The 16,470-nt window shown below is 46.0% G+C and overlaps 1 protein-coding gene across 5 annotated transcripts in view; it reads left to right on the forward strand.

The window, feature by feature from the left end:
• The window catches only part of COBL (cordon-bleu WH2 repeat protein), a 952,910-nt gene that overhangs the window by 904,457 nt on the left and 31,983 nt on the right, over positions 1-16,470 (forward strand). For all 5 annotated transcript variants that reach the window (XM_063922617.1, XM_063922616.1, XM_063922613.1 and 2 more), the window contains one exon: positions 13,334-15,480. In XM_063922617.1, coding sequence (XP_063778687.1) covers positions 13,334-15,480 — 2,147 coding nt within the window. The remainder of the gene's footprint in view (positions 1-13,333; positions 15,481-16,470) is intronic.

A 16,470-nucleotide genomic window follows, 5' to 3' on the forward strand; every position in this document is an offset into this window, starting at 1 on the left:
AGGTGGAAAAAATAAGAATTTACTTACCGATAATTCTATTTCTCGTAGTCCGTAGTGGATGCTGGGAACTCCGTAAGGACCATGGGGAATAGCGGCTCCGCAGGAGACTGGGCACAAAAGTAAAGCTTTAGGACTACCTGGTGTGCACTGGCTCCTCCCCCTATGACCCTCCTCCAAGCCTCAGTTAAGATACTGTGCCCGGACGAGCGTACACAATAAGGAAGGATTTATGAATCCCGGGTAAGACTCAAACCAGCCACACCAATCACACCGTACAACTTGTGATCTGAACCCAGTTAACAGTATGATAACAGAGGAGCCTCTGGATAGATGGCTCACAACAACAATAACCCGATTTAGGTAACAATAACTATGTACAAGTATTGCAGACAATCCGCACTTGGGATGGGCGCCCAGCATCCACTACGGACTACGAGAAATAGAATTATCGGTAAGTAAATTCTTATTTTCTCTGACGTCCTAGTGGATGCTGGGAACTCCGTAAGGACCATGGGGATTATACCAAAGCTCCCAAACGGGCGGGAGAGTGCGGATGACTCTGCAGCACCGAATGAGAGAACTCCAGGTCCTCCTCAGCCAGGGTATCAAATTTGTAGAATTTTGCAAACGTGTTTGCCCCTGACCAAGTAGCTGCTCGGCAAAGTTGTAAAGCCGAGACCCCTCGGGCCGCCGCCCAAGATGAGCCCACCTTCCTTGTGGAGTGGGCATTTACAGATTTTGGCTGTGGCAGGCCTGCCACAGAATGTGCAAGCTGAATTGTACTACAAATCCAACGAGCAATAGTCTGCTTAGAAGCAGGAGCACCCAGCTTGTTGGGTGCATACAGGATAAACAGCGAGTCAGATTTTCTGACTCCAGCCGTCCTGGAAACATAAATTTTCAGGGCCCTGACAACGTCCAGCAACTTGGAGTCCTCCAAGTCCCTAGTAGCCGCAGGTACCACAATAGGCTGGTTCAGGTGAAACGCTGAAACCACCTTAGGGAGAAATTGTGGACGAGTCCTCAATTCTGCCCTGTCCGTATGAAAAATCAGGTAAGGGCTTTTATAAGATAAAGCCGCCAATTCTGACACGCGCCTGGCCGAAGCCAGGGCCAACAGCATGACCACTTTCCATGTGAGATATTTCAAATCCACAGATTTAAGCGGTTCAAACCAATGTGATTTTAGGAACCCCAAAACTACATTGAGATCCCAAGGTGCCACTGGAGGCACAAAAGGAGGCTGTATATGCAGCACCCCCTTGACAAACGTCTGAACTTCAGGAACTGAAGCCAGTTCTTTCTGGAAGAAAATCGACAGGGCCGAAATCTGAACCTTAATGGATCCTAATTTTAGGCCCATAGACACTCCTGTTTGCAGGAAATGCAGGAATCGACCCTGTTGAAATTCCTCCGTTGGGGCCTTCCTGGCCTCGCACCACGCAACATATTTTCGCCAAATGCGGTGATAATGCTTTGCGGTCACATCCTTCCTGGCTTTGATCAGGGTAGGAATGACTTCTTCCGGAATGCCTTTTTCCTTCAGGATCCGGCGTTCAACCGCCATGCCGTCAAACGCAGCCGCGGTAAGTCTTGGAACAGACAGGGTCCTTGCTGGAGCAGGTCCCTTCTTAGAGGTAGAGGCCACGGGTCCTCTGTGAGCATCTCTTGAAGTTCCGGGTACCAAGTCCTTCTTGGCCAATCCGGAGCCACGAGTATAGTTCTCACTCCTCTCCGTCTTATAATTCTCAGTACCTTGGGTATGAGAGGCAGAGGAGGGAACACATACACTGACTGGTACACCCATGGTGTTACCAGAGCGTCCACAGCTATTGCCTGAGGGTCCCTTGACCTGGCGCAATACCTGTCCAATTTTCTTTGTTGAGGCGGGACGCCATCATGTCCACCTTTGGTTTTTCCCAACGGTTTACAATCATGTGGAAGACTTCTGGGTGAAGTCCCCACTCTCCCGGGTGGAGGTCGTGCCTGCTGAGGAAGTCTGCTTCCCAGTTGTCCACTCCCGGAATGAACACTGCTGACAGTGCTATCACATGATTTTCCGCCCAGCGAAGAATCCTTGCAGCTTCTGCCATTGCCCTCCTGCTTCTTGTGCCGCCCTGTCTGTTCACGTGGGCGACTGCCGTGATGTTGTCCGACTGGATCAGCACCGGCAGACCTTGAAGCAGAGGTCTTGCTTGGCTTAGGGCATTGTAAATGGCCCTCAGCTTCAGGATATTTATGTGAAGTGATGTCTCCAGGCTTGACCACAAGCCCTGGAAATTTCTTCCCTGCGTGACTGCTCCCCAGCCTCGCAGGCTGGCATCCGTGGTCACCAGGACCCAGTCCTGAATGCCGAATCTGCGGCCCTCTAGAAGATGAGCACTCTGCAACCACCACAGGAGAGACACCCTTGTCTTTGGTGACAGGGTTATCCGCTGATGCATCTGAAGATGCGATCCGGGCCATTTGTCCAGCAGGTCCCACTGGAAAGTTCTTGCGTGGAATCTGCCGAATGGGATTGCTTCGTAGGAAGCCACCATTTTTCCCAGGACCCTTGTGCATTGATGCACTGACACTTGGCCTGGTTTTAGGAGGTTTCTGACTAGTTCGGATAACTCCCTGGCTTTCTCCTCCGGGAGAAACACCTTTTTCTGGACTGTGTCCAGGATCATCCCTAGGAATAGAAGACGTGTCGTCGGGATCAGCTGCGATTTTAGAATATTGAGAATCCAACCGTGCTGCCGCAACACTACTTGAGATAGTGCTACCCCGACTACCAACTGTTCCCTGGATCTTGCCCTTATCAGGAGATCGTCCAAGTACGGGATAACTAAAACTCCCTTCCTTCGAAGGAGTATCATCATTTCGGCCTTTACCTTGGTAAAGACCCGGGGTGCCGTGGACAAACCAAACGGCAGCGTCTGAAACTGATAGTGACAGTTCTGTACCACAAACCTGAGGTACCCTTGGTGAGAAGGGTAAATTGGGACATGGAGGTAAGCATCCTTGATGTCCAAAGACACCATATAATCCCCTTCTTCCAAGTTCGCAATCACCGCTCTGAGTGACTCCATCTTGAATTTGAACCTGTGTATGTAAGTGTTCAAGGATTTCAGATTTAAAATAGGTCTCACCGAGCCGTCCGGCTTCGGTACCACAAACAGCGTGGAATAATACCCCTTTCCCTGTTGTAGGAGGGGTACCTTGATTATCACCTGCTGGGAATACAGCTTGTGAATGGCTTCCAATACCGCCTCCCTGTCAGAGGGAGACGTCGGTAAAGCAGACTTTAGGAAACGGCGAGGGGGAGACGTCTCGAATTCCAATTTGTACACCTGAGATACCACCTGAAGGATCCAGGGGTCCCCTTGTGCGTGAGCCCACTGCACGCTGAAATTCTTGAGATGGGCCCCCACCGTGCCTGAGTCCGCTTGTAAAGCCCCAGCGTCATGCTGACGACTTGGCAGAAACGGGAGAGGGTTTCTGTTCCTGGGAACTGGCTGTTTGCTGCAGCCTTTTTCCTCTCCCTCTGCCACGGGGCAGAAATGAGGAGCCTTTTGCCCGCTTGCCCTTAATGGGGCCGAAAGGACTGCGCCTGATAATACGGCGTCTTCTTATGTTGAGAGGCTACCTGGGGTAAAAATGTGGATTTCCCAGCAGTTGCCGTGGCCACCAGGTCTGATAGACCTACCCCAAATAACTCCTCCCCTTTATAAGGCAATACTTCCATATGCCTTTTGGAATCAGCATCACCTGACCACTGCCTCGTCCATAGCCCTCTTCTGGCAGAAATGGACAGCGCACTTACTCTTGATGCCAGTCGGCAAATATTCCTCTGTGCATCACGCATATATAGAAATGCATCTTTCAAATGCTCTATAGTCAGTAATATACTGTCCCTATCTAGGGTATCAATATTGTCAGTCAGGGAATCCGACCAAGCCACCCCAGCACTGCACATCCAGGCTGAGGCGATTGCTGGTCGCAGTATAACACCCGTGTGAGTGTATATACATTTTAGGATATTCTCCTGCTTTCTGTCAGCAGGTTCCTTAAGGGCGGCCGTTTCAGGAGCCGGTAGTGCCACCTGTTTAGACAAACGTGTGAGCGCTTTATCCACCCTAGGGGGTGTTTCCCAACGTGCCCTATCCTCTGGCGGGAAGGGGTATGATGCTAATAACCTTTTAGGAATTATCAGTTTTTTATCGGGGGAAACCCACGCTTCATCACACACTTCATTTAATTCCTCAGATGCAGGAAAAACTACAGGCAGTTTTTTCTCACCAAACATAATACCCTTTTTAGTGGTACTTGTATTATCAGAAATATGTAAAACATTTTTCATAGCATCAATCATGTAACGTGTGGCCCTACTGGAAGTTACATTCGTCTCTTCATCGTCGACACTGGAGTCAGTATCCGTGTCGGCGTCTGTATCTGCCATCTGAGGTAACGGGCGTTTTAGAGCCCCTGATGGCTTTTGAGACGCCTGGACAGGCACGAGCTGAGTAGCCGGCTGTCTCATGTCATCAACCGTCTTTTGTAAAGAGCTGACACTGTCACGTAATTCCTTCCATAAGCTCAGCCACTCAGGTGTCGACTCCCTAGGGGGTGACATCTCCATTACAGGCAATTGCTCCGCCTCCACACCATTTTCCTCCTCATACATGTCGACACAATCGTACCGACACACAGCACACAAACAGGGAATGCTCTGATAGAGGACAGGACCCCACTAGCCCTTTGGGGAGACAGAGGGAGAGTATGCTAGCACACACCAGAGCGCTATATATATACAGGGATAACCTTATAGAAGTGTTTTTCCCCTTATAGCTGCTGTTTTATTAATACTGCGCCTAATTAGTGCCCCCCTCTCTTGTTTTACCCTTTTCTGTAGTGCAGGACTGCAGGGGAAAGTCAGGGAGACGTCCTTCCAGCGGAGCTGTGAGGGAAAATAGCGCCCGTGTGCTGAGGAGATAGGCTCCGCCCCCTTCTCGGCGGACTTTTCTCCCGCTTTTTGCTGTATTCTGGCAGGGGTTAAAATACATCCATATAGCCCTGGGAGTTATATGTGATGTATTTTCGCCAGCCAAGGTGTTTTTATTGCTGCTCAGGGCGCCCCCCCCCCCAGCGCCCTGCACCCTCAGTGACCGGAGTGTGAAGTGTGCCTGAGGAGCAATGGCGCACAGCTGCAGTGCTGTGCGCTACCTTGGTGAAGACTGATGTCTTCTGCCGCCGATTTTCCGGACCTCTTCTTGCTTCTGGCTCTGTAAGGGGGCCGGCGGCGCGGCTCTGGGACCGGACTCCGAGGCTGGGCCTGTGTTCGGTCCCTCTGGAGCTAATGGTGTCCAGTAGCCAAGAAGCCCAAGCTGGCTGCAAGCAGGCAGGTTCGCTTCTTCTCCCCTTAGTCCCTCGATGCAGTGCGCCTGTTGCCAGCAGGTCTCACTGAAAATAAAAAACCTAATTCTATACTTTCTTTCTAGAAGCTCAGGAGAGCCTCCTAGAATGCACCCTTCTCGGCCGGGCACAAAAATCTAACTGAGGCTTGGAGGAGGGTCATAGGGGGAGGAGCCAGTGCACACCAGGTAGTCCTAAAGCTTTACTTTTGTGCCCAGTCTCCTGCGGAGCCGCTATTCCCCATGGTCCTTACGGAGTTCCCAGCATCCACTAGGACGTCAGAGAAATTACAAATAATGTAAAGGGCATGAATCAGATTTTTTTCCCTGTGTTTTTGTTTTTCCTGTTTTGTATAAGGGGCTCTAACATGGCATAATGGGGGTAATTCCAAGTTGATCGCAGCAGGAAATTTTTTAGCAGTTGGGCAAAACCATGTGTACTGCAGGGGGGCAGATATAACATGTGCAGAGAGAGTTAGATTTGGGTGGGTTATTTTGTTTCTGTGCAGGGTAAATACTGGCTGCTTTATTTTTACACTGCAATTTAGATTGCAGATTGAACACATCCCACCCAAATCTAACTCTCTCTGCACATGTTACATCTGCCCCACCTGCAGTGCACATGGTTTTGCCCAACTGCTAAAAAATTTCCTGCTGCGATCAACTTGGAATTACCCCCAATGTGTATAATGGCTACTACTGTGTGCTGTAATGTAACTGACGGACACTACTGTGCTGTGTAATGTGAATTTTGCACTGTGGCCACTCCCCTTCCCCATGAAGCCACGCCCCTATTTTTGCCGTGGACCCTTGAATGGGGGGTGACAAAGGAAACTTTTGCCCTGGGCGCCACAAGGTCTAGAACCAGCCCTGATTGCTAACCGGAGATGGCAATAATATATGAGAAAAGTCAGGGGTGCAAGTACACCCGCTGTTCATCTTAAATAAGTGGTAACTAGCTTCCCCATGCTTTTCATGGGGAAGGTACCATGTCAGCCACTGTGAGGCCACTCACTGTAATAGCTGGCAAATAGGCAACATTTATGGCTAACTGCCTTTTATAAACAGACCCTTTAGTATATTTGCTTTAGCTGTCATCACTTAAATTAAATCTCTTAAGAACTCAGTAAGTGATGAGAACATAAACCATAATTGTCTCTAAGGACGCAGCAAGAAGTGTAAACCTTTTCTAACTTCCAAGGTGTAAATTTACTAAAGCGTGAGTTTTTTTTAGAAGTGGAAATGTTGCCCATAGCAACCAATCAGATTCTACTTGTCATTCATCTAGCACCTTCTAGAATATAATACCTGGAATCTGATTCTTTGTTATGAGCAACATCCCCACTTCTAAAAAAACTCACACTTTACTAAATTTACCCCTAAGTCTTCATCATGATGGAAAGTGTCTCTCATTCAGTCTTCAAGTCTTTTCACTTACATGAACATAGACCACATAATAGAGCACTGTCCATAGAAAAGCTGGAAGCCAGTTGAATATAACCACATAGTTTAGTCCATGTTCTTCAGCAGAAATAAACAGGAGTAACACTTAAAATCTTTAGATCACAGACATCCCAGTACACAATACTAACCATACTTAGATACACTCAGGGCCATTGACACAGCCACGGGGCCCTGGTACTGAAGGGGGCATGGCCAAGCCCCTCTGGGGAAAATAATTATAGTAAATACAATGCGCCGCTCACTGCAAAAGGAGCTATTTGTTGTCCGCAAGCAGTTGGCCCAGGCCCCTCCAAGTGGCTTGGGCCTAGGTTATTACTACCCGCACCCCTTTCCCCCACCACCACCTTCTTAGCACTACTGGAGGCAGTTTAACCAAAGAGAAAGACTCTGCAGGGACAAATGCATGATTTTTAAAACAGAATTTTCAAATGCTTGATTTCTGAAAAAGCAAAATATATATATATTTTATATACTTATCAGGTCTGCCACAAGCCCTCAGACCTCCCCATGTGCCATTTGTATGCCCATCTCAATCCACATATGCCCTCAAACCTCTTAACTTGACCCTTATAATACATAACAGACCCCCACACATGCCACCAGTCTAATGGCATATAGGGCCTAATTCAGACCTGATCGCAGCAGCAAATTTTTTAGCGAATGGACAAAACCATGTGCACTGCAGGGGGGGGGGGAGGGGGGGGGCAGATATAACATGTGCAGAGAGTTAGATTTGGGTGGGGGGTGTTCAAACTGACATCTAAATTGCAGTGTAAAAAAAAAAGTAGCCAGTATTTACCCTGCACAGAAACAAAATTACCCACCCAAATCTAACTCTCTCTGCACATGTTATATCTGCCCCCCCTGCAGTTCACATGGTTTTGCGCATTAGCTAACAAATTTGCTGCTGCGATGAGGTCTAAATTAGGCCCTTAATGTCTACATTAAGCAGACATTTTTATTTTATCCAACAGCCCCCCCTTCCATATCTTTACTATTTCTTGTATGTTCCTCCTTACTTATAGTATCTACTTCTTCTTTCTCTTTTCTTCAATCATTATTTTAATATATGTATATATTTATGTTATTCTTGTATATTTAATTACATGCTTATCTCAGAGTGACCACTAGAACTTTGGATTTCTCTGCACATGGAAAGAATAAAACATTGGACAGACACATTCTAATGAAAGGTAGTGACTTACCCATGATGCTTTAGGACTAGCTCAAGGAAACATCTCAACAGCTAAAGGAAACATCAGCTGATTATATGGAGCCAATGGATATTTAAATATTATGAATGCTAAGCTGTAACCTCCCTGTTTCATGCTTAACAAAAGAACTTTGCAGACAAAGTGGGGGGGCATTCATTATGAATTGTTTATCACAGAACTTCTCTATTGCACTTACTAAGATGTTAAATCACTCATATATATTTTAGAGTTTATCATATATTTTGTATTGATTTCCAATAATAATAATTTTAATTTAACAATGTTATGCTGTCTCATTTATTCCTCGAATTCCCACTGAAAAGTTACTGCAGGAGTAGGGAAGCCATTGATCACCAGCGCATGTGTGGCCCATTTAAGCAGACACTTTGCCACTATAATCTGCAACGGTACTGTGGGATACAGAAGCAGTGGGGATAGGTTCTCCTGTGTACTCAGAAATCCCATCTGAGTGTACCACTGTTCTAATAGTCACTGATGTAGTTATACAAGTCTATGGGTTGGGTGCAAAATACTCGCATACAGACAGGATGTGGTTAAAATACCAGCAATCAGGATCCCGCCAGTCAGAAGATCGACAGCGGGATCCCGATTGCCAAAATCCCTACACATCCAGCAAGTATTTTTTACCCTACATCTACCCCAAATCCTAAACCACTCTCCCGCAGCCTAAACCTAACCTCTCCCTCCCAAAGCCTAGCCCTAACCTCCCACTTCCACCGCCTAACCGCCCCCTCCTGCAGCCTAACCCTAGCCACCCTTTGTGTCAGGATTCTGAGCATCGGAATCCCACTGTCGGTTTTCTGAGCGCCGGGATCCAGACTGACGGTATTTTGACTGCATCCCATCTGCATGACTGCTTTAAAAGTTCCTTTTGGGTATATACATGGATAGAACTTACATCTGTTAACACCTTGAAGCATACTTGCATTCAGTCAACAGTGCCTAATTATTCTTGTCCTTATCAGGTGGAATGGGTGTGGTGTGCCGGGATCCCAGCAGCCGGTGGGGGGTGGACGAGCGCAACAAGACCCTAGCAGGCTCACTGCACTGGCCACGCTGCGGGCTTGGTGGCGACGGTTCTATTCCCACTCTATAGGTGCTGTGGACACCGACCATTGGGATTGTGAGGGGGTGGGATGTAGGGGGAAGTATTGTAAGACCGCCGATCACATAACTACATCCCGGTGGAATCTATTTCTTATTTTATTTTAACTTCACAGATTGTCTTCATCAAAAAAGTAGCTAATATACAGACATCTTATTTTAGCAATTGATTTTCAGTCCAACAATGCTATGTTACTCTTATCTGCACTGATTATTTATTTAAATTGCAGTCTTAGCTTTTATTATGTTTTAAATATAAAGTATTGCAATTTTTGCATGTGCTTCTTAGTTATTGTATTTACTATTTAGGGCCCTTGTGTATTCCTTATGTGGAAGGTGCTTCTAGCATGTTTGGACTGTGTGGCAGTTATTTTTCTGTTTTTTTTTATATATATGTTTGGAGCCTGTGCACGCCTGTTGGTGTACACAAATTGTTTTTTATTCCCTATTCTGTTAGTATTGTATTTTTCATAATCCTTGAAATAATAAACATAATAAATAAGTTCCAGGAGTGTTGGCTGTTGGGAGGTATGCTCTGTTAACTGCCACTTTACAGCTGGTGAAGAGGCACCTGATATTGGTATATGTATGCTGTATTTCCAAGTACCTTATTTTTTATGAGGGATTTGTGGATGGCATATTTGCCCAGTTGCTTGTTTTTTTTGTTTGTTTTTTCACTTACAAACGTGAATCAGGCCTTTTGCATGGAGTTAAATTAGGACAAGATCAAAAGTTGGGTGTTGCTATAAAAAAAGGCCTGAAAATGAAGAGAACGTGATTTGAATAAAAGAGGAAGATGTGTGGGAAGTTTGTTAATGTACTTATACATGTTATGCTAAAGTATTTCGATTTTGCCCAGCTGTACCTAAAATAACATTACCCTTTATTTTCCACTGTATTTATCTAATATACTGAAATTGTGGGATTACAAAAATATTTTCTCCTTATGTGACTGATCATAATTTATTTGATTTTTGCTAATAAATCTGCTTGCAAAGTTCATTTATTATAGTTCCATTATCGGCTTTCCATACTTTATGATCCCTTTGAGCCCCCCCAGAACTCAACTGTTTAATACATTTGTGATAGTCCTCTCAGAACGCAATAGATTTGTGGCATGGACTAAATTTGAGGGATATGTGACATCATCAGTGGTTAGGTATCACATCATTGGGAAGAGTAGCCGGGTGTACAAAGGTCTGAAAATATGACCGATTAGTCACAAACGTGTTTGATGTTCCTGTAGTTTCCTCAAAGCCCGCACAGAGGGATGATATAAAACTATGCCTAGCATTACACATTCCCCTGTGTTTGGCGCAACTAAACACTGAACATTCTTGAGGTTGGTATCCCCTCAGGAAAAATCTCCACCCACTTATGCTGAATGACTTTATTAGTAGTGTTGTTTGTTGTGAAAAATAATATAACAATAAAAATGTAGCACACTGTAGGAAGAGGAGCAACACTAAAAAGGAATGAGCTTTTAAAATTAGTGGTTGTTTTATCAAGTAAAGTATTTCATATATAATGTTGATTCCTTGTTTCTAAGTACAATTAAACATATTGCACAGGATCCCCCATCCTACTTTGCTTACTGACTCATATTTATTAGTGGTGAGCTCAGATGCAAAAAATATGCTCTTTGCTCTCCCTCTTGTGCCGCATGGTAAGAAGCAGTGGGTGACAGCAGGAGAGGCTGAGGGTGACAGCAGGAGAGACTGTTAATGATGGATAGACAGGAGGTGACTAGAGTGCGTGACAGGTAGAGGTGGCTGTGAGAGGCAGACGGTGGATGAGAGTGGTAGATAGGAGAGGCAGTGGTTGATTGGGGAGGCAGTGAGTAATGGGGAGAGGCAGACAAGGCAGGGGGTGGTAGGTGGCAATGAGAGGCAGTGAATGACAGGGGAGAGACAGACAAGGCGTGGCAGTGGGTGATTGGTGAGTCAGTGGGTGACAAGTAGATGTAGAAGGTGACAGATGCAGTGGGTGACAGGGGAGAAGCAGATAGGGAGAGGCAGTGGGTGATTGGTAGAGGCAGAGGGTGACTAGGGAGTCAGTAGTTGATGGAGAGGTAGTGGGTGACAGGGGAGAGACTGACAGTGGATGACCAGGAGATGCATAGGATGACAGGAAGATGTAATGAGTGACAGCAGAAGGCAGAGGAAGACAGCAGAAGGCAGAGGGTAACAAGAAGAAGCAGTGAGTGACAGGGAGAGGCAGAGGGTGACAGGGAGATAGTGGGTGATGTGGAGAGGCAGAGGATGGCAGAGAGATAGTGGGTGATAGGCAGAGGCAGAGGGTGACAGGAGGATAGTGAGTGATGGGCAGACGCAAGCGGTAACAGATAGATAGTGGGTGATGGGGAGAGGTGGTGGGTGACTGGGGAGGCAGGGGGTGACAGGATAAGGCAGTTAATGACAGGGGAAGTCAGACGTTGACAGGAGAAGTGAGAGGGTGAAAGGGAGAGGCAGTGAAGGACGGTAAGTCAGAAGGCGACAGGAGAATGGAGAGGTTGTCAGGGAGATATAGAGGGAGACAGGGAGAGGCAGTGGGTAGCATGGGAGAGGCAGTGGGTGATTGGGGAGGCAGTGGGTGATGAGGAGAGGTAGAAGGAGATGGGGAGATGCAGAGGGTGATGGGGAGGCAGAGGGTGGCAGGTGGTGACTAGGGAGTCAACGGGTGATGGAGAGGTAGTGGGTGACAGGGGAGAAACTGACAGGGTGAGGCAGTGGATGACAGGGAGATGCATAGGTGACAAGAATATGCAGTGAGTAACAGCAGAAGCAGTGGGTGAAAGCAGAAGGCAGGGAGAGGCACAGGGTCACAGGGAGATAGTGGGTGATGTAGAGAGGCAGAGGGTGGCAGGGAGATAGTGGGTGATGGGGAGAGGCAGTGGGTGACTAGGGAGGCAGGGGGTGACAGGGGAAGGCAAATGGTTTCAGGGAGATAGTGGGTGACAGGAGAAGGCAATGGGTGACAGGAAGATAGTGGGTGATGGTGAGAAGCAAAGGGTGACAGGAAAGGCAAAGGGGGCACAGGGAAAGGTAGAGGGTGATGGGGAGAAGCAGTGAATGACAGGAAAAGTCAGAAGGTGACAGGAAAAGGGAGAGGGTGACAGGGAGATAGTGGGTGATGGGGAGAGGCACAGGATGACAGGGAGAGGGATATGGTGTCAGGTGACAGGGGAAGGCGGGATGACGGTGGAAAGCAGAGGATAACGGAGATAATGGGTGACAGGAGAAGGCAGAGGGTGACAGGGACATAGTGAGTGATGATGAGAAGCAGAGAATGACAAGAGAAGGCAGAGGGGGAGAGGGAGAGTCAGTGTGTGATGGGGAGAGGCAGAGGGTGACAGGGAGATAGTGGTTGACGGAGATAATTGGGACCGTGGGTGACAAGGGAAAGCAGAGTATGACAGGGAGATAGTGGGTAATAGGTAGAGGCAGTGTATGGCAGCTGTATGGGGGCTGCCTTCAAAGACACTCATAAGTTTACTTGCTCCTGGGGCTGGGTCCAGGGCCTGAACCCACACCAGCTGTCTCAGTAAGATGGCTGGTGCTGAGACCAGTTTCTTCCTCCTATCCGCCTGGCTGAGATCCACGGCGGTAACACCTCCCCCTCAGCACCCAACCAGCCAGTCCCCGTTACTCATCAAGTAGGAGGAGAGATGAGAGGGGAGGCCCCCTGGCACTTCCTATTCCTTCAGCCACTATGAACTTTGTCCTCGATCCTCTGAGTAATGGCTTACAGAGTGGTGTACTAATGAGTAGGTCAGTTCAACTTAAAGCTTCTGGCTGCGGGCTCCATAATAGCGGCGGGTCCTGGTGCAATGCACCAGCTGCACTGTCTCTAGTTCTGCCTCTATCTGAGAGCTGATTTGGATATCTTTAGATTCTTTAGCTCCACTGTACCTTCTGCATGGGGAATGTACAACATCCTGTATATGATCAATGTACCTTTAATAATGTTTCCCAGATATCGTTTCAGCTCCAGGTATTTGGCCACACATTTCTATGACTTTGGGTATATATTTTTTTTTTTTGCTATAATTATGTAATGAGTCTTATGAATACATCAGATGTCACTTAGCTGCAGATAGGCTGCCTGTATAAGATGTCAATATTTATTTTACAGATCTAGATGATGGAGACAATGATGACAGCAATCTTATCAGCTCTCAATCAAGTACTGTAAGTGAGGAAAGCAATCCATATCAAGACTTCAGAGAACATGGTGCTTCTGTTCCTGTCACCATTATAGATGAGGTTCCTGAGATTCCCAACTATAGTTTAAAATCACACATCATTCCACCTGCAAAAGAATACAATGCGATCCAACAAACTTCTGTTGTGGGTAACACAAAGAATAATTATGTCTCTGATGGAGAGAGTATAGCAAGGAAAACAAATGTAACAGCCAATAACACTCTCCCACCTGGTTCACACATAAAGAAATCCAGCATGGACAGTTCTAAATTGTCTGCAGAAAACTTTAGATCAAGTACATCTAAACATGATTATAGCACCAATGCATCCTACAAGCAAAATAATACAAAGGAAAATTCATCACTAAAACAGTCCATGTCAGCTCCCACTATCAAAGCATCAAATCCAGTAAGACCAGTTAAAGACAGAGCTGACGTAATGCCTGACCATAAACAGAAAGTGGAAATCAAAGACAGTCATGGTGCACAACACAACATGATTAAAGTGATAGAGCCAGCTAAACCAACTCTGTGGCGACAGCAGACATATGAACCAAAAGTGGGTATGACTACGTTTACAGTTGTTCCACCAAAACCGGATGTTAAAAAATACGACAGGAATGTTTCCCTTACAGCTAGTGCCATCAAGATAGATGATCTTGGAAATCTAATAAGTCCTCAGTCTTCTTTTGAGAAAGATGAAAGTGTGAATGTAAAGAATGAAACAGAGGGGCCACTCGTTGAGAGAGCTAAAGAGTTCTGGAGATCAAATTCTGTGGATTCACAAGCTGCAGACTCAAAAGAGTTATCTGTTAGAAGGTTCATATCTGTTAAGAATCAGAAACCAAACCAAGCACCAGAGAACAAACCAAATTCTTCTTCATCAATAAGTTCAACACCACCGTTACCTATTAATAAATTAAATGACAGGAACAATGGATCACAGCAGACCAAGCCAGTACCAGCAGCAGTTCCTCACATGATTATTATGGAGAACACAAGCAAAACGAAAATAGACATGCCATTTTTGAAACCTATCTTAAATGAAAGGGTTACTGGACTACAACATAACAAAGCAGTGACAGCTCAGCATGAAAATATGATTATTATAGAAAACACAATTAAGGGGAAACCTGTCCTGCAACCTACTCATAATGACAAGGTTAAAGAATCACAACAGACTAAACCAGCCCAGCTTTCAACAGTTTCACAAGAAAGGATGATCATCACAGAACAAACTAACAAGGAGAGAAAAGATCTGCCATTTTTGAAACCATCCAATAGGACATCTAGCCAATATGTTGCATCTGCTATATCAAAGTATACGGAACCTTTAAATAGAAAATCAACAGAAATTGCAGAGGCCAAACAGGAGACAAATTATGTCAACAGGAGTTTTCCTTTGACCTCAGCTTCCAAAACCCCTAGGAATTTTACAGTAGAGGCGCCAAAAGCAGAAAGTAAGCCTATTATTAAGCAAGAAACCAGCACACATTTGAGAACTAATCTTGGCACTAGTAATGGCCAAGTGATTAACAAAAATCCCCAAATGGAATCAATATCCAAAAGCATCAGTGATCATGAGCAGCTACAGATTAACATTAAAAAAGACTCCCCAGTAGCTGAGAAGCAGACTTTCAATGGCTCACAAAGTCTAAGGAAAAATACTGCTGTAACTATAGTGGAAAATTCTGAAAAGACTACTGGTATAGCCCCTACTGCTCCAGTTGAGTCTTCCCATCCTCCTAAGCCACCATCTGCTGTCCCATACAATGCCTTCTTAAAGGCTGTAAGAGAAAAATCCCAAAAAAAAGAACAGACCAGCTTAATTGGACCAGTAAAAGCACCACCAATACCTGGAATACTTACACAGAAAGAAACTAAACATGATACTGATTTTATACCTTCTACAGTAATAGACGAACTGGACAGTGCTGGCAACAATATTCTTTTTGGACCAAAAGCAAATCTGCGCCCAGTGGTCCAGAAGCCCATGCAGCAAGACAGCTCACTACACAGTGCTTTAATGGGAGCTATACAGTCTGGGGAAGGAAAAGAGAGACTTCGCAAAATACAGGTAAAGAGAATTTATTGTGGTGATTATAACTGGTGATTATTGCTGGATTTTATAGGTTATAGATGTTTAATAAAATCTGCTATATTATATGCTACATAATCATAATATTAAGTACACCATTTGTAGCACAGGATATGGTATATAAAGGGACCTACAAAGGGGTGTATTAATATAGTGCCGTTTTCTTCGGCTAGCTGAAAAAACGGCACTAACTCGACATTAGTGTATTCAATCGCCCATTTTGGAGTCTCTTTTCGTCCATACCTTTTCGGGGGGGGGGGGTTTGTGGACGAATCGGCATGGGCGAAAATGGACCCAACAACGGGCGAAAACACCCGCAAATTCGACAAAACACGTGGATTGGCGGTGAATTCGCCAATCCACGTGGTTTTTGTCCGTGATTTTTTTTCCTCCAGTCGAAAAAACGGCACGGACATTGAATAAGTCGAGTGTAAATTCAACCTATAAACAGCCGAAAAGTGTTGTTTTTCGCCTGGACGAAAGAACCAGCACTAAATGAATATGCCCCCAAATATCTTATCCAATTGATATCCTACAGTCATAGGTGCTATAAAAGAGGAAGGGACGCATGTGCAGGCTCCAATCGAGACCCCTATTCTCCGGCGGTATAGTAGACTCTAGCATTGTGCCAAAGTCTGTTGTGCGTGTACAGGTCTCCGGGAACATGATGCCCACCCCGCACTCCCAGGAACATCTCTGTTGCACATGCACATATCACCAGAAAATGGCCGCTGATGCTATTTTCTCAGTGATTTTAGCATTTCTGCAGCCAGCACCGAACCAGCGGAGCGGTAGGTACAATTAAATGGGTGCACGGTATGCGTTGTGTAGACACCTCTGGACCCAGGAGCCTGTGTGTCCTGCGATGGGAAACATGGCTGCGGGACATAGCTGCATAGGCAGGGGGCAACCTCTATTCGATGCATTTGCAATTGAATTTCGATTCTGGGCGGCCTTGCCCTGTTCTGG

This window comes from Pseudophryne corroboree, chromosome 5 (assembly GCF_028390025.1).
Source record: "Pseudophryne corroboree isolate aPseCor3 chromosome 5, aPseCor3.hap2, whole genome shotgun sequence".
In the NCBI taxonomy this organism is placed as follows: domain Eukaryota; kingdom Metazoa; phylum Chordata; class Amphibia; order Anura; family Myobatrachidae; genus Pseudophryne; species Pseudophryne corroboree.